The sequence below is a fragment of the Schistocerca serialis genome, chromosome 8, assembly GCF_023864345.2.
Source record: "Schistocerca serialis cubense isolate TAMUIC-IGC-003099 chromosome 8, iqSchSeri2.2, whole genome shotgun sequence".
Taxonomy (NCBI): domain Eukaryota; kingdom Metazoa; phylum Arthropoda; class Insecta; order Orthoptera; family Acrididae; genus Schistocerca; species Schistocerca serialis.
This window is the reverse complement of record NC_064645.1, coordinates 278,849,903-278,868,825: the sequence shown is the minus strand read 5'-3', so window position 1 is coordinate 278,868,825 and position 18,923 is coordinate 278,849,903. Positions and strand designations below refer to the sequence as shown.

At 41.4% G+C, this 18,923-nt stretch overlaps 1 protein-coding gene across 3 annotated transcripts in view; it reads left to right on the top strand.

The window, feature by feature from the left end:
• LOC126416243 (protein turtle-like) overlaps positions 1-18,923 on the top strand; it is a 263,351-nt gene that overhangs the window by 162,934 nt on the left and 81,494 nt on the right. For all 3 annotated transcript variants that reach the window (XM_050083857.1, XM_050083859.1, XM_050083858.1), the window contains exon 8: positions 14,346-14,617. In XM_050083857.1, the coding sequence (XP_049939814.1) occupies positions 14,346-14,617 (272 nt within the window). The remainder of the gene's footprint in view (positions 1-14,345; positions 14,618-18,923) is intronic.

Sequence of the window (18,923 nt, the reverse complement as noted above, 5' to 3'; positions counted from 1 at the left end):
AGATCATGTGACATGAGCTACAAATGGCTTACAAAAGCGCATCAAAATCTTGATTTCAATGATTCAGAAAGTAACATGCGGTGTTTGGTGGAATTCCAATGTATGCTTTCGTAATACGAAAATACGCAGCGTACGTGTTGCTGCGCATCAAAGATATTTCCAAGCGTGTCTTTTCCCTGAATTTCGTTTTCTAAAGTGCCCGGGAAATTGTACGCCCGTGTATAAAACCATAACCTTTCAACAGATTGATAAGGGAAAATATACTATCACCCAGGAGAAAGTGTATTTTTAACCAGGAAATCCGGAAAAAATCCGGGATTTGTCTTTCCTTGTCCACGTATAAACCCCGTCTTTGCATGCTCCTATGTTCCACATTGTCTGTCTCAGAATACTGCACCTTTAAATATTTCCAATAGCATTTCTTAAAAATAATATTGTCTGCCTTCCAAAGATTTTTATAATATTCTGGAGTTTGTCCATTATACTCTTGAACTAACTGAAATCAGCTGCCTACTCATTTAATCTGACTTGCCAGAGATTAGACAGACTAGCAGTCCTCAAAATAGCTTGCATTATGTTGTTATTATTTGCAGTTGTTTTAATATTACTCAGAATCTGAAAAACAATCTAATATCTATTTAACTTTCCTATAATTAATTTTGTATGACTAGCCCACTTCACATTACTTCATACAGGTGCAGCTCATAGTTATAGGCTCTGAGGTGGAGCTGCTCCAAAACATACATTAAAATTTATATCTCAGTAAAGTATTACAACATTTCAATTATTACAAGCGTGTAGAATAGTTCCCACTTGAATAATGGCAGTGAATGTTTTTAGAACTGTTGGTATCAAGTGACCTTTTTGAACAGGTAGTAGCTAGTCTTAAGGCAAGCATTGAAGTGCCTGTTCTCTCTATGTCATAGGGTCTTGAGGGCATGCCATCTACATAACACAACCCTTATGGACCTCCCACTGTCGTGACTACCAGAGCCTAAGGGTGGCCTACCAAATTCTTCATGATTTTCACGTTCTGCTACATACATAACAAGGAACTGAACTGAATGGCTGAAATTTTGCTATTGAATCCCTGTGTCTGTGTATCTGCATTACACTCTGAAGGATCATTAATCATCATTTAATATTAATATTTTAGATAGTTTTTTGCCTCTGGTGCTGGTAATTTATCCAGTGTAGGAATAAGTTTATAAATGTCTCACTAGAGTGCATTAGAATACGTTAAAATAATGTCACCACCTGGCGAGGGGGTCACACATGAATAGTGAAAATGTGTGGGGATAAGTGTTACATTACTGTTCTTAGCAAGTTTCTTTTTGTGAGGGTGTTGCACCTGAGTTTCTTGCGAGTTTTATTTTCTTGCATATAACTGCATCATACTGCGAGTCTGAAAACAGCACATTATGAATTTGGTGTGCAATTTGTTAGCCAAAAGTTAGCTTGAGAAACAACTATTAAATTGTCAAAATTTTGCAGTGCAGGAGAACAAACAATTTCATTTTCCTATGAACAAAAAAATTAAAATAAGCAAAACATACATTAGTAAGAGAGGGAATTCCTTTGTTGGAACTCTATTTCACCTACTAAATGAAGAGCTTAAAAATTAGTGGTAACATGTTTTCACACTGACATCACATCATTTGGCACAATAGCAAAACAAACCATACAAAGAATGCAGGAACTTTGCAGAGATCTTTAATGCTTATATTACAGCAATATTCTGTGATCTGACAGAAGCATTCAGTTCAGTGAAACACTCCTTATTTCTCCATTAGTTACAGATATATGAAATCAGGGTCACTGCTTACATTGGTTCAACTCTTACTTAACAGATAGGAAATAAAACATAAGTGTGACTTCAAATTCAAGAAATTACTCATCAAACTGGAAAATATTGCTCAAGGAGTCGCCAAAGGTTCGATATTGGATCCCCATCTGTTTCTTTTCTACAAAAGCAACCTATCGCTAGCTATTTATGTTCATTCAGTTTTATTTGCTGATGATACATCAAGTTCTAATTGATGGTGAGGTGCATGAAAGAATTTCAGGAAGTTTCAAAAATACTGTAGTAAAACTTAAATCTTGGTTCCATGAAAATGATCTAAAATTTGGTGTAACCAAAACCAAAATGATGCAATCTGAAACTAAATCATTAAAGCAGAGTGAAATAAAGGTAACTTGCAATCATCACTATATCACAGAAGCAAACCATGTAAATATATTTAACATGGAGCTTGATTCACTGGAAATATTATTCTTTACTCTTCTGGTGGAGAAGTGTTATTATTAAAAATGCTAATCTTCCAAAGTGTTATTATTCTGTTGAAGAATTCATTAAGGACAGTTTCACATTTTGAACAAGGTAATTAGACATCTTATTTCTGTAAATTTAAAACTATGGTATGTATTTGTGTAGCAGTGTTTCGGAAATGTATAAAAAATAATATAAACTTCTGTATTTCTCCTAAAATGTTTCTTATTGTAAATCTTGACATGTCTTCTATGCATCAAATCAAATGATTTGAAAATTGTATAAATACAAAAGCCAACAAATGTGGTACACTAGCTTCACAAATGCTTATTGTGGAGGCTATTCAGTTTGCTTACATAACAAATCACAGCACAAGATCTGCGACATCACACAAACACTGAGGCTGTCTCAAGAATATATTGAACACTTGCAAAACATTAAACATATCAAGTTTAGATATGAAAATGTGGAAAACATTAAGCATGAACTGAAGCCAACATACACTGCATTAAAAATCTCTCCAAAACATGTCTTTTAGTGCAATTTATTGTGATAAAATTGGGAAATGTGACTTATGAAAGCAAAAGGAGGTACAGTTTGTAAACTTTTAGCTAGTGTGTGACATTACGCACCCCTGCTCTCCCCACCTAAAATTGTTGTTGTGGTGACTACCTGCAGCATAGCCCGAGGCCTAAGATAGTTCTGGTTGGCAAATTGCCTCTGCCTTTCCCCATGTGGATACTACAAGCCACGCCTCCTTCATAGCATTACCACTACGTGTCTGATACATGTGACCAAGTGTAATGAGCTGCAAAAATGGCACCAATAAGAATGTGTTGGAACTCTTTGCTCTTGTTCAAAATACAAAAAGTAAACAGTTCTTTTTTAGAGAAAGTGAAAAATGAGTGATGAAAGTTTTTTGAAAGTTATTTTGTGTGTCAGATGCAACTGCTGGTTGCACAGAAAATATGTGAAAGTAAACATAAAATTGACTACTGATCATTGTCTATGGACATGGCGCAGCTGTCTAGTGTGGAAGCAGCTGATCTTGTAAGTGCAGTGGATTCAAAAAACGAAATTGTCAAGTTACCACAAAGTGACACTGAGACATTAAAACCCAAAATATTGACCATAAAGAACAGACATTATAGAGTAATCCAAGGAAAACAGTCCTATGTGTGTGAAATCTGTAGAATGGAAATACAACAAGACTGCAAAAATAAATATGCTCACACAGATTTTAAAAACTATAACTTATCCTGTGTTTCTGATACTACCACAATAAATTCAGTGAGACAAAAATCTGTAGATAAATATAGATGTTTGTGATGGAAGGTAAAATAAAAGAAAAGACCATAGCATTACAATGAAAAGGAAAAGAATTTCTTACAACTGGCAACTCGCTACTGAGAAATATCACTGCCCAACTGCAAAATTGATGTGTGACCTTGAATTAGAATGCAACAACTTGACAAATATTTTAGAAATGTGAGAATTGCAAATCCACCAACTGCAGAAATGGATTCTGAATCCAAATGTGATTACACTGATGTGTTTGTATGCACTGGAATGAATTCTGTAAGAAGCAGCAGCAAAGAAGAAATTACTTATGAGACAAGAAGTACAATTCATTTGGGAAGAATTGCTAATGTAGGATCCAGGCTCGTACTGACTGAAATCATAAAAAGGAGATTAGAGAGTAACAAATTTATGTCCAAGGTAAACTGTGTACCCAAATATATTTCTAGGTAGTAAATGCCTATGAGAGTGTTTCATGCATCTAAATAGACTGTGGTGTATAACACACTCAATCAGCAGAATGTTTACAGGTACCTACAAAATCATAAGAAATGATGGGAACTAATGTGGTCTGATGGGGGTGAAATTCAAAATCACCACCTAAAAAGGAGACGATACAGAATATACTCTCAGAATACAGTCCAAAATATGTAAATCATGAAAAGGAAACTTACATAAAAGTACTACATCAGATTATGCAATACACTGGTAGTAAGGATCTAGAAGCAGAAGTACTCTTCAGTGAAATACAATTAGACATATTATGCACCAGTGAGCATGGTGTAACTGAAAGTCAAGTAGATAATCTAACAATAAAGGACTATATCTTCTCTAATTACTTCCGTAGATCGAAACATCAAGGTGATACAGTTTCTGTATAAATTAAAATAGGTAAACTCCTAAGTACTCCAAAGAGTAAAAGACTTCAAAATTACTGGCATATTGACAGATGACTTAAGAGTGTTTAGTGTGTACAGATCACCAGGTGGCAAGATTAACATCTTTGTGAAAGGAAAAAGGAAATTGCTACCATACTTTGCAGTTGAATATGAAGAGGAGCATTGATATTGTGAAGACTTTAGTTTTGTCATGGGAAAAGTATAAAAAAACAAGACAAGATTTTGAAGAATTGTTAATAAAGTACAACATGGGGTTATAACCTGGGGACAACAATACCTGCACCAACAAAAGTTACTTCCAAAGTCAGACACTTCATTACTAATGTTAGTAGTGTGATGATGTTCACATGTAGCTCAAACAGAAATATCTGATCATAATGGACATTTGTTCTGCTGTTGAGAACTGATTTCATAGTATTAGTATCAAATTGAACAACCAAAGAAATCGGGATCATCAGTAAACCAAGTATTAACAACTTTAGAACAATATTAAGTAGGAAAATCTGGAATTAAACTCTGCAGGTACAGAATGTAAGGATTCCTTTATTGCAACAGTTAAATACCATTTTAATGCAGCATTCCCCAAAGTAAAGAGACAAAAGATCAAACACAATGGGTTACTAGTGAAGTATTTTTAGAACAGCGTGTGAAGTTGCAGGGACTGAGACAGATGGGTGAAGCTGAAAACTATGAAATATAACAAAAAAAGTATACAAAAATTATAAGAGAGGCAAAAACAGCTGCACTTACACCATCACAATGAACACAAAAACAAGGTAACGCAGATGGAATTTCAGAGGTGGAATTTTTCCAGAAAAGCTGAAGATAAGCAGGGTCATGCCAGTGTACAAGAAAGATGACAAGGAAGAGCCCAACAGCTACTGTTGTTTATCTGGACAAACATAACATTTTGTTCCATCACAGATGGTTTCAGAAAGGGTAAACCTACAAATGGTTCAAATGGCTCTGAGCACTATGGGACTTAACATCTGAGGTCATCAGTCCCCTAGAACTTAGGATGGCTTAAATCTAACTAACCTAAGGACATCACACACATTCATGCCCGAGGCAGGATTCGAACCTGCGACCGTAGCGGTTGCGCGGTTCCAGACTGAAGAGCCTAGAACCGCTCGGCCACACTGGCTGGCCAGTAAACCTACAGAATCAGTAATTGTCAGTCTGGCATGATACAATATACGGTGTGTAGATGAAAAAAAAATTGTCTCTCCAATGTTTTTGTACCTCTTAAAAGCATTCAACACCAGTGTCTATGGAGTACTGATAGAAAAATTGGAAAACTACAATAGAACCACAATTAATTGTCACTTTTGGGGCCAATGGTGGGGACAAAGACGCTGCAAAGGTCGTATAATCAGAGGAAAATGGAACAAGTCATTTACAGAGCTCAAAACAATGTAATAAATCAAAATTAGGAACAAAACATTACATTTCAGATAAAGAGAAAGAAAAACAGAAAATTTTAGACACTAGTAGTCTGCTTAAAAAAGTGTAAAATGTTTTTATGTTCCAGTTTAAATCTTGACTCTATGGCGGCATCTCATCATTTGTGTGTCCACAGTATGTCCATAGCTGTAGCAGCTGGCTGTTGTGCCAAATATTTGAGGGCAATCTTGAATGCATCCTTTCTGCAGAGGTGCTGCCCTTGTCTTTTTCCTTTTCTTCGTCCTGTGATTCCTCTTGCAAAACAAGATTTATGATATGATCATCTTCATATTCTTCATTGGTAACAACACCATCATCACCTTCTGCTAACTATTCCTCTACATCAGTAGGCTGGATATCATTCTGGAGATTTTGGAAATCATTGACTAAATCTGCTGTGTCTCATTAGTTTCTGGTAGTTCTTAGGCTAGGACTAACCATCTTCCATGATAAGAAACTTCCTGGCGGATTAAAACTGTGTGCCCGACCGAGACTCGAACTCGGGACCTTTGCCTTCCGCGGGCAAGTGCTCTACTATCTGAGCTACCAAAGCACGACTCACGCCCAGTACTCACAGCTTTACTTCTGCCAGTACCTCGTCTCCTACCTTCCAAACTTTACAGAAGCTCTCCTGCGAACCTTGCAGAACTAGCACTCCTGAAAGAAAGGATATTGCGGAGACATGGCTTAGCCACAGCCTGGGGGATGTTTCCAGAATGAGATTTTTACTCTGCAGCGGAGTGTGTGCTGATATGAAACTTCCTGGAAGATTAAAACTGTGTGCCTGACCGAGACTCGAACTCGGGACCTTTGCCTTTCACAGGCAAGTGCTCTACCATCTGAGCTACTGAAGCACGACTCACACCCAGTACTCACAGCTTTACTTCTGCCAGTACCTCGTCTCCTACCTTCCAAACTACCTGCAAGGTTCGCAGGAGAGCTTCTGTAAAGTTTGGAAGGTAGGAGACGAGGTACTGGCAGAAGTAAAGCTGTGAGTACCGGGTGTGAGTCATGCTTCGGTAGCTCAGATGGTAGAGCACTTGCCCGCTAAAGGCAAAGGTCCCGAGTTCGAGTCTCGGTCGGGCACACAGTTTTACTCTGCCAGGAAGATTCATATCAGCGCACACTCCACTGCAGAGTGAAAATCTCATTCTGGATCTTCCATGATTTTTGTAGAATTGTTTTCTTAAGTTCTTTGCAAGCTTGAGCAACTATGTAATTTACATTTTTTATACTGAGGCTTTTCATTTCTTTAAAAAGATCACTACCATTTTCTGTTCTCTCTAACAAAGTGCTGACACATTTCTTCCTGTAATGTCATTTTAACCACTCAGCGACTCCCTGGTCCAGCAGTTGTATTACTGAAGTCATGTGGGGCGAGGGGTAGAGGACTTAGCTTTTATGTCGGCTTTTTGAATTTCAGACTCAGAGGCGCGGCTTGGGGCATTACCTAGCAATACATTTGCATGGGGTGGTAGGTGTTTAAATTCCAAGTATTTTTTAACAGCCAGAACAAATGTACCAAAAAACCATTCTTGTAACAAATTACCACTCATCTAAGCACTATTTTTAACTTTGTGATAAACAGGAAGTGCTGAGTTTTGTTGAATATTTGCCAATTACAAACAACGACAATTTATGGTCACCACTTGTGTTACTATATGTTGTAGTGGTCAGCCTATCCTTTGGTAGTTTCATGGCTGTGACAGTTGCATTCTTTGAAGAAAGGGTTTTTCGCAGGAGCATTTTGTAGCTTAGCCCACTCTCATCAATGTTTTGTAATTACTCAGCTACCAGTTATTTGCTGAGCCTATTTTTTCAGTGAACTCCCTATGTATATGACCAGCAGAATGTTTTTCACTTGAAATAGCAACTTGCCTAATAGCCTCCCCCCCCCCCTCAGTAGTTTGTGATGCATCTCAAAAGCTTTTTCTCTTATGATAGAGCCTGGAAATGGGATCTCCTTATTTCTTTCTTGACAAAACCAAAACCACACATGGTCAGATAATCAAAGGAGTCAGCTAATGAATGGCCGGATAACAGAGGTTATGCTGCATGACGTTCAAACAGAAGTGGATGCAATCATAACTATGCAACAGCAAGCAGTATGTATCTGTAGGGAACTCGTGCCACTCAGAAATCAAAGCCATTAAAATTTAAAGGTTCAATAATGGGGGCATTGATGTTTAATCTGTTTGTAAATGATACTGGAGTTGAAGAGAGAATGCAGATAACCCGATAATAGTGAACTCAGTCCAAAATATGGAACAGCTTGAGAGAAGAGCATATATTTCTGCAAACATCACAGCTCAATGACCCATGGAAAATGAACTGGTTATAAGTCTGAAAAAGACTATATACACTGTGTTCAGAAACAGAGGTAAGTCTGTGCATATGGGCTTAGAGGAGAATGATACAAAACTGGAAGAAGTAGAATCCAATACAACCTTGGGTATTGCTGTGGATAATGAGGTGAAATGGAAACAGCACATTAATTCTCTCTGTAAGGAACTCAGCTCAGTCATATTAATAAAGAAGCAAGTATCACAGTACACAGGCAAACAGTTTCTATGCACAGCGCACCATGGATTCTTTGAACCTTACTTGCACCATGGAGTGACAGTGTGGCGAAACTCAAACATTCAAGAAACGAAAAGTGTGTTCACAATATAAGAAAAGGCAGTTATGATCAATTTAAGAAGAAGGACTTCTGAAGCATGAAGAAACTGCTTTAAAGATGTAAGAATCTTAACTTGTACATTTTTGTATGTGTATAAAAGAGTAATATGCAAAACAAAAGATAGTTCAGAGTGTGTTACAAATGATAGTGTTCACACCCACAAAACATACAGGAATAAGAAGATGTGAAGTATACACCACTGAATGACAATGCTTGAAAAAGGACCTCAGTACTAAGAAATAAAGTTACTAAGAAGTTTGCCTAAAACCTACATAATAATATAGGTGCACATATGCAAAACACATGACAGTGTCCGAGAAATTACCGATTGGCAAGTACGCATGGTGAATCACCTTACAACTCTGACACTGGGGACGTGTTTGTGTGCACTCCCAGTAGTCCTTTCTCCACCCTAAGTCATACAAACCATTACGAAATTAGTTGGCTAGGCTCTATAGTAACACAGATTGTGAAAAGTGCTGAAATATGGTCAATAGGAGTGGGTGCGAACTTCCCTACGAGTCATCACTGGGAATGCCAGTGAGTTTTAACTCCAGCTCTGAAGTGGCATCACTGATGAAAGTCTTGAGGTCTTGGTCTTGCTGTTGGGCCCTGGCTAGTTCCAAAACATCTGTAGTTTTCACAACACTGTTGATGTGCAAAAGACAGTCGGCCACCATATTGTCATGGCCAGAAATGTGTTTAATGTCCATACTAAATTGGCTTATGAACTCAACATGATTGTACTACTTAGGAGAGCAGTTGTCACTATTCCACTTGAAAGTGTAGATCAATGGTTCATGATCCTTGTAGAGCATAAACCCTCTTGCCTCATGGCCAGCAGTATTTTACCACCTCCTACACAACCAAGAGCTCGCGGTCATGTACCCTCACTTCTGTTGCAATGGTGACAATTTTTGTGAGAAGTACGCAAGCAGGTGCCATGATCCATCTGACAATCGCTGCAAAGCCACACCGGTAGCTATTTGACTTGTATCCACTACCAGTGCCAAAGGTGTGTCAAACTTGGGTTGTGCCAGCAGTGCCACATCCACCATTCACTGCCTTGCAGCCTCAAAGGTCAAGCTCATTGCCACTGACTGCCGCACTGGTGCACTGCCTTTTAACTTTGGGTTGGTAAGTGCTGCATTGACTGATTCTTGCAGTTGTGCTGCACACAGTAGATGGCAGCAGTAAAACTTTTCCATTCCTAGAAAGTGACATCATTCTTTAATTGTAGTCAGTCTTGGAACTTGCGGTTTAGTCAGTCTTGAAACTTGCAGAATGGCTTCAACCTTCTCTGTTAATGGTAGGGAGCCTGCAGCTGATATGTGTTGGTCTAGGAATGTAACTTCGGATTGTCAAAAAACGTCGTTGGCCATGTTTGACACCACAGCATACTGTCCAGACATTTGAATACCTCTTTAATGTGCTGGTAGTGTTGGTCCTTGGTGGCCAAATACACAAGTAAGTCACTGAGATAGGAAAAGCAGAATGGTATACCTTGCTGGACAGAGTCTATAAACCTGTGCCAGGTTTGAGCCACATCCCATAACCCAAAAGTCATGAATTTGCTCTCAAAAAGTCCAAACTGAATAATAATCACTGCCTTCAAAATTTCTTCCTCTGCCACAGGAATCTGCATATAAACCTTGGCACAGTCCAAAATACCGAATATTGTCACTCAGTGTAACATGTAATTGTAGTCCTGCAACAGTGGCACATGGCAATGATCAGGCATTGGTCAGGAATTGAGTGTGTGATAATCACAACACTGGCACCATGCTTCTCCTTTCTGTTGAACAAGGTATATAGGAGATGACAAGGGGGGGGGGGGGGGGGTACTTGATGGTCAAATTATTCCTTACTTAAACATTGTGTTGACATCTGCCTTGGTGATGGGCAGGCGATCACGTGCCAAGTGCCAAGGCCTGCAAGAATCTGGTGGACTGTCATTGGTCTTTATGTGATGCATCATATTGTGTGGCACTTGTGTAGGTGTGCCAGGAGGTCAAGTCAACACACTGATTTGGCAGGGGGTTGTACTCCTTGTCACACACCTGTATCAGCTTAGCGCTGTGCACAACTGCATCTCATTGGAACCCTGCAGCCATCAGACCAGTAACACCACTGACCAGCTGAGCATTGCACACATCAGGTATGACGTGGTAATATGCCAAGAGATCATAAGGCTTCCATGATGTCCATGATGGCAAAATTCTAGGTGAATGCTCAGCATAGCCCCAAATTCAGTTAAATCCACTGAGTTTCATTTGTGCAAATGGATGAGTTGTTAGTAGTAGAGAAAGAGAATACTGTCAGCAATGTGTAACAGTGGACTGAAGTGTGAGGTAAGATGCCCAAGTCCAAACCAGTGTCTATTAGGTACTTCTGACTGGATCGTCTCTCGCTGATAAACATCTGTTGTGACTTCTTGGCACAGCCGGTTGCTCCTACAACCAGCTGTCACTGGCATTTAAAACGTGCAAGGGGCTGTGCACTTCTGGGCCTGCTCTCTGAACTTGTGGTGGTACCAGTACGTGGGGTGTTCCATGTTAGGCAACATAGTGTTGGATCACAAACAGCTCTGTGATCTTGTGCGGTAACACCGTGTACAAGACTGGTACTGCCTTGGGACATAAGCTTGCCAAACTTTGTACCTACAGCAACTGTACCTTCTACACCAAATGGTCAAAATCTGCACACAACTTGGGTGGCCACTGCTGTACTACTACCCAACACTGTCACTGCACTAACCTGAGAAAGTGCAGTGGCCTCCTGGATGGAATCTCCAAGTTCTGCCTTCTCGACCAATGAAATCTCTGTCTGTGACACTACAATTGCTTTGACCTGGTACAGTAGTGAGCTGCTCCACAGGATCCATAGCAACTGGTCCAGCACAGTAACTGTATCCACCTTGTTCCATAATCAATGCAAATACTATGACAGCTTGTGATCACTTATGTTTTTCTGGCTCAGTAGCTGCCATATGTGTCCCTGTTGTGATACTGCAACTCTCTGGATTAGTTCTGATTTAAGTTTGTCATACAAGTTTTTCTGCAGTGGTGCAGTAATGACATCTTGAACCTCAGTGGCGAAACAGTGGTCAAGCTGGCTCACAATCAGAGTGAATTTTGTCAAATCAACTGTGATTCCCATGTAGCAATTACTTCCACTTGTTCAAACCGCAACACAGGATTGTTAAGCCAGAAGGACAGTGAACAGACTGATAGCCAGGACACCATTTGTTCCTCAGACATCTTATCAATCAATAAATCCAGCAGAGTCTGAGCTTTCAATGACTCTGATTCTTTAGTTCAGATCACATCGGGACCACCACCTTGTCGCATACAGTGTAACCTGAGCTGACTGACCTTCGAATCCATGTTCAGTCTAAGACAGAAGTTGAGCTGGATTGACATATCTTTACTGTGTAAATAAATGGTTGCTACTAGCTAGTTAATACGTCGTTACAGGCAGCAACAGATTCTCAAGAATACTCAGATAGTAACAAAAACATTCCTGATCATAAGGATAATTCTAATGAACAGAACTGGTTACTACTGTAACCTGGAGTGACGGACTGTAGAGAACTAAAACTAAAAGAAAGGATCACACAAAACATAAAATTCACATACCAAGGAGAAACAACACATAGAAATCATATGCATGTATAGAAAACACTGCACCACTGGTGGCTGACATTGAAGCTAATTGACATATGTGATCACTTGATACAACACACGTGCAACACTATCACACCAGGTAAGCATAACATCACTGGTTGGCACAAACCTTGATTTTTGGCCATGACACATGTAGTAGATGCTATAACATGACACCAAGTTTTCAAAAACAACTTACAGTCTATGTGGTGGAAAAGAAATTTTACTGTTTTGAAGGGTACCTATTATGTTAAATTTGTACATATTGTTCTATATAATGAGTGATATTAGAGGGTGTAATTTTTGCTCCTTAGGAAATAAATGATGTTTTCTGTTTTTGACATGTGCTATATTACATATACATTTACTGTACACAATGTAATCCTACAGGTTCAAATAAAATTCAGCTCAATTCAGTTCAACAATTCTATGATGAAACCTATTGAAATTTTTCCTTTCACTCAAATACATTATCTGGCATATATACACCTTAAAGGAAGTTGTCATTCTTTATACAGAATGTATGTTCTGTCTAAAGTCATCCTAAATTTTCCTACATAAACTTAAATGTGTTAACTTGCTTAATGGTGCGACGAGTCTGAAATTGGAAGGTGACTTGGAGGGACTGATCTTATTTATAACTGCAGGCAGGTAAAACAGTGAAAAGGAAATTTTAAAGTGAAGGTTATGTACACAGATAATTCACTAACAGCATTCTATTAGTGCCTTTCCAACAAAGAAAATACAAAGAGAAACATATATTAGCTTTTTGTCTTTATAAAATAAGGGGTAGTGTGTGATAATCCAAAGGATTGCTTCAAGAATGTTTGTATGACAAAAAAAGTTCTAAAAGCATGTGCTGGTGAAGAAGTGCAGTTTTTCTCCCTATGGAATTCTTGTGCTGAAAGTAGAACAGAAGTTAATGATAAAAATTGTAACATTGAGATCAGATTACATAGAAAAGAAGTAAGTAGTATGACAAACAATGTTAATTATTGACAGATAATGTTAAACTCTCATTTATTTTAATTTCATAAACATCACCAAATTAATCTTTAAAATTGTTGCTTCATTTTATATAACATTGTTAATCAAACTGTGGTAATACTGCTGTTGCTTGTAAGCATTGTGTAGTGTGAATGAGAGTCAAAGCTACAAGGACCATCAATAAATATTTACTTTTTTTAGAACACTAAGCTTCTTCTTTTGTTAGCGAAAAAACCATGAAGAATAGGGACACTACACAGAGGAAAGGGGGCAACTTTTATGTGACTCTTGATTATTAAAGAAGTACTATGTACAGTGAAACCTGAAATCAGCATGTGCATTCCAACAGACAAGATTCAACTTCCCTTCTATTTGTCATAACTGAACTTGTAACAGTTTATCACTTAACTTTTTAAGAGGCTGTCCTGTAATCTGTCTCATCATTTTTGTGGAGAAGTGTTATTTTATTCATGTATATTTATTTTTGTATGTTTCTTGTAAGAAATATCCACTGGAATCTGTACATAGTTTATCAATTTTTTGGTCACCTCCTTGGATGAGTCCTGCTAAGAATCATATTACCAGATGAAAATTTTCCTTTATGAAGGGAATGGAATGTGGCCCACTCAACCAAAGGGAAAAAATTCAAAATGATACTAGTATATTATAAACCTATGTCAGCTGTTATGTACTGCTGCCTATTGATGCTTTAGGCAGTGTATGAAGAAACAGTCAGTTGGAAAGCCAGTGTCTTGTAGACGTGTAGGGCCATTGACTATATTTTAGTGTATAGTCTATGTTCATTTTGCCTTTGTCAAAAAAAAAATGGTTCAAATGGCTCTGAGCACTATGGGACTCAACTGCTGTGGTCATAAGTCCCCTAGAACTTAGAACTACTTAAACCTAACTAACCTAAGGACAGCACACAACACCCAGCCATCACGAGGCAGAGAAAATCCCTGACCCCGCCGGGAATCGAACCCGGGAACCCGGGCGTGGGAAGCGAGAACGCTACCGCACGACCACGAGTTGCGGGCCCTTTGTCAAAAGCCAGAAGTGATTACCAAACAATTATGCCTTCTAAAGAATGTTCTCTTTTCCAGCGAGACGGATCACCTCTGCAGCGGAACCGTGTACGAGTGCAGGGGGGCAACATTACAATTGAGGGCCTGCGGCGTGCAGATTTTGGATTCTACCAGTGTGTAGCTTCAAATGAAGTAGCGACAATTGTGACAGTCACCCAGCTTGTTGTTGAAGGCACGCAGCCACATGCTCCATATAACGTCTCAGGCAATGCAAGTGAGTTTGCTGTCACATTGCAGTGGCTTCCAGGATACAGTGGAGGATCTGGATACAAGCAGGAGTATACTATCTGGTAAGTCATATTGTTGTCTGCTACATAACAAATTTTTGCTCCTGTCTCATTGAGCTCGTTGTTTTCTCCATTTATGAACTTGTTTATTCTTTTGGATACTTCTGCTTTCCTGTTGAATTGTTTACCCATATATATAATTTTTTCCACAAATGTGTGCCATTCAGAGTTATTTCAAACCTTTTTTTTCCACTCTTGCTATCAGTTTTGTGTTGTGAAACTGCTTTATCCATTCTTAGTACATCTTTACAAAAGCTCTGTACATTTGATGTTCCCCTATCTCTTGCTAGGTACAGCTATCAACCCCTCTCAAAAAGTTTATCTAATATATTTGTTTGTTTTTTGAATCCTTGTGAATATTTTCTGTGGTATGTTATTTGTGAAATGTTATGAGAAGGAAAGTTGCTACTCACCATGTAGCAGAGATGCTGAGTCACAGATAGGCACAACAAAAAGACTGTCACAAATAAAGCTTTAGACCAGTAAGGCCTTCATCAGAAATAGACGACAGACGCACACACACTCACGCAAACGCAACTCACACACACATGACTGCAGTCTCTGGCAACTGAGGCCACACTGCGAGCAGCAGCATCAGTGTATGATTGGAGTGGCGACTGGGTGGGAGTAAGGAGGAGGCTGGGGCAGAGAGAGGGAGGGATAGTAGAGTAGGAGTGAGTGACAGACAGTGAAGTGCTGCAGGTTAGACGGAGTGCAGGCAAGAAGTGGGGGTGGGAGGGGGGTGGAAAAGGAGAGAAGTATAAAGACTGGGTGCAATGGTGGAATTCCAACACTACACAGCCCTCATTCCACAATCACACTCATTATGCCCAGAAATGCATCCCAAGGGAAGAGCACCCACTTAAAGGTTGAGGTAAAAGATCTTTGGCAATATAGGTTTCAGTGATTGAAAGCACGTAGGCAAGTGGGAATGTTCTGTGTGTAATAGTGTTTTAGCCCTACATTTAAGAGTGTATACTTGGTGTCTATGCTACAGGGTTGCTGTGGAAGCAAGTCTGTAGGCCTGCATACGTAAGTGATATGGATAATGCGAGTTGTAGACAACATCACTGCTGTCTTCAGTGTGAATCTTGTTATAACCTTTAATCACCAATAATTGCGTGGATATTCAAACACACTCACTTATGAACAATAGCTGGTTACATGATAACAACTCAGTATCTCTCATTTGACTGCCATGCCATGACATGCGGCCGGCGCCGTTCGTAACTAGATGGCGCTCCCGCGCGCAGCCAAGTTGCGGAGCGCCTCTATCGCCGTTTGCGCGTACTGTCGTGGCGGCACTGTTAAATATCATGGCACTGTCACAACACTTTTCCCACCTTGGAAAAAAAAAACACTCACTTCCTTGAAGATATGGACAGTGCGGAGACATCCATGGCCTCTTGTGAGGCCCCGAGAAGATCCCGCGGAGAGACACGAGAGTATGGTCGAAAATGTCCAGGACGGAAGCTCGTGCGTGGAACATGCCTCCTGGACGAGATGATGGGTGAAAACTCCTGAGCAGCATCAATAGGTGTCATGGACCTGGGGGTGTGCTCCAGCGAGATGGGTCCCGGAGAAGGCGGCGTTGCGACTGGGGCCGGTTCCGGCGTACTCGGAAGAGGTAGCGACGTCGGCTGCATCAACACATACGGTAGGGCGGCAGCAGCGACAGGACTGGCTTCTCGGGCTGGTGGAGCCAAAGGAAGGGGCGGTGGCACTGGCGTGGCCACCACTCGTGGGCGCATCTGGTCATAATGGTGAACAACCATGCCGTCGTCCATACGTATTTCACAAAGCCGGCGGCCGCGAAGAGCCTTGACCACCCCTGAAATCCATTTAGGGCGAGATCCATACCCTCGTGCCCACACGTCGGCGCCCACCGAGTATTTTCCCACACTAGGGGACACAGCACAAGGCCTGACCGGGTGAAGCAGGTGCAGTAGAGTTTGCGGTTGGTGGCCATGCAAGAGTTCAGCAGGGCTGCGACCACCCAGAGGCGTGAAGCGATAAGAACTCAGAAATTGCAGCAGAGCGTCATCCGTGGAAAAATCACTAAGGAATTTTTTCATCTGGCTTTTGAAAGTGCGGACAAGGCGCTCGACCTCCCCATTCGATTGCGGATGGAAGGGCGGTGCTGTAACATGATGAATCCCTTGTCCAGTACAAAAATTACGGAAAGCCTGTGAAGAGAGCTGAGGGCCATTGTCCGTGACGATCGTGGGTGGAAGACCTTCTAGCGCAAAGATTTTGGACAAAGCCAGCGTTGTCACCGCAGTGGTGGGCAACGGACATCGAACAACAAACGCAAACTTCGAGAAGGTGTCAATCAACAGTAGCCAATAAGTACCGAGGAAGGGGCCGGCAAAGTCAGCGTGCACCCGTTCCCATGGCTGCGCCGGATCAGGCCACGGAGAGGGTTATTGTATGAGGTGCAGCCAGTTGTTGAGCACACTGACCACATGCAGCAACCATCCCCCAGTGGCCTTCATGCAACAGTTTGAGAACATCTTTGCGAAGAGAGGCTGGCACCATGACCCGTGGAGATGCGCCATCCATGGCCAGAAGAACAACACCATCATGAACAGACAGACGAAAGCACAAGGCATGGTAGTTGCGAAGGGGATCCGATGCCCAGCCCCTGGTCCTGCCTGGCCAATCCCGTTGAACAAAACCGATCACCTGACGCAGGACCAGGTCCCGCGCAGTAGCCGACGAGACCTGCGAACCTGTAAGTGGAAAACCCTCGACCGCACAATGTTCTTCCTCATCAATGTGGAAACAGAGTAGTTCATCATGATTGAAAACCAGGTCGGGTCCCATTGGCAACCGCAACAATGCGTCAGCATTGGCGTGCTGGGCCGTGGGGCGATAGTGAATCTCATAGTGAAAACGAGACAAGTATAAGGCCCAACATTGCAGGCGGTGAGCTGCCTTATCCGGAAGCGATGCCGATGGGCTGAACAGAGAGACCAGCGGCTTGTGGTCGGTGATGAGGTGAAACCTAGAACCATACAAAAAAACGCTGAACTTTTTTAGAGCATAAATGATAGTGAGCGCCTCCTTTTCGATTTGAAAGTAATGCCATTGCGCATCATTGAGGGTCTTGGAAGCATAGGCGATGGGTCATTCCAACCCATCCTCATACAGCCCCTAGGCCATACTGTGACGCGTCAGTCGCCGGAACCAAGTGCTGACCCGGACGGAATGTGGCAAGACAAGGCGCCGACTGCAAATGAGCCTTCAGGCGGACAAAAGCCTGCTCACACTCATCGGACCAACAGAAAGGGACGTTTTTGTGTAATAGCTGATGCAGAGGATGAGCTACCGCCGCCGCAGATGGAATGAATTTGTGATAATAAGCAATCTTGCCTAGAAGCGCGTGAAGGTCTTTGACCGTAGACGGCCGGGGTAGAGCGTTAATGGCCACAACGTGCTGACGTAGAGGACGTATACCCTCACGGGACAAGTGGAAACCAAGATACACACTGGAGGGTTGGAAGAACTGTGACTTGTCCAGATTGCACTTCAACCCAGCCGAATGCAAAACCCGAAACAGTGAACGCAAATTGCGAAGGTGCTCATCAGTGGAGGCCCCTGTGACAACAATGTCATCCAGATAGTTTATGCAGCCGGGAACGGAAGCCGTGAGCTGTTCCAAAAACCGCTGAAAAATGGCCGGCGCGCTAGCGACGCCAAATGGTAACCGCTGGTACTGATACAACCCACAAGGAGTGTTGATGACGAGAAATTCCTTGGAAGAAGCATCCAACGGCAACTGATGGTATGCCTCTGATAAGCCAAGTTTGGAAAAGAACTGGCCCCCAGCGAGCTTGGTAAATAACTCCTCAGGACGGGGAAGAGGATAAGTGTCAATGAGGCTCTGAGCGTTGACGGTGGCTTTAAAATCACCACACAATCGCAGACTCCCGTTTGGTTTAGAAACCACCACGATTGGCGATGCCCATTCACTGGAGGTAACAGGAAGGAGAATCCCTGAAGCTGTTAACCTGTCTATCTCAGCCTTGTCAGGTGCACGCAACGCCACCGGAATAGGGCGTGCCTGCAAAAACTTAGGGCGAGCTGTAGGTTTAAGAGTAATGTGGGCTTCAAAATCCTTGGCATGACCCAGACCAGCAGAGAACACGGACGAAAATTCAGAACACAATCCATCCAGCTGTTGATACGGAATATCCTCAGATATGAGGTGCACATCATCATCAATGGAGAACCCGAACAACTGGAAAGCATCATAACCGAACAGGTTTTCAGTGCCCACATGATCCACCACATAAAATGTGGGGGG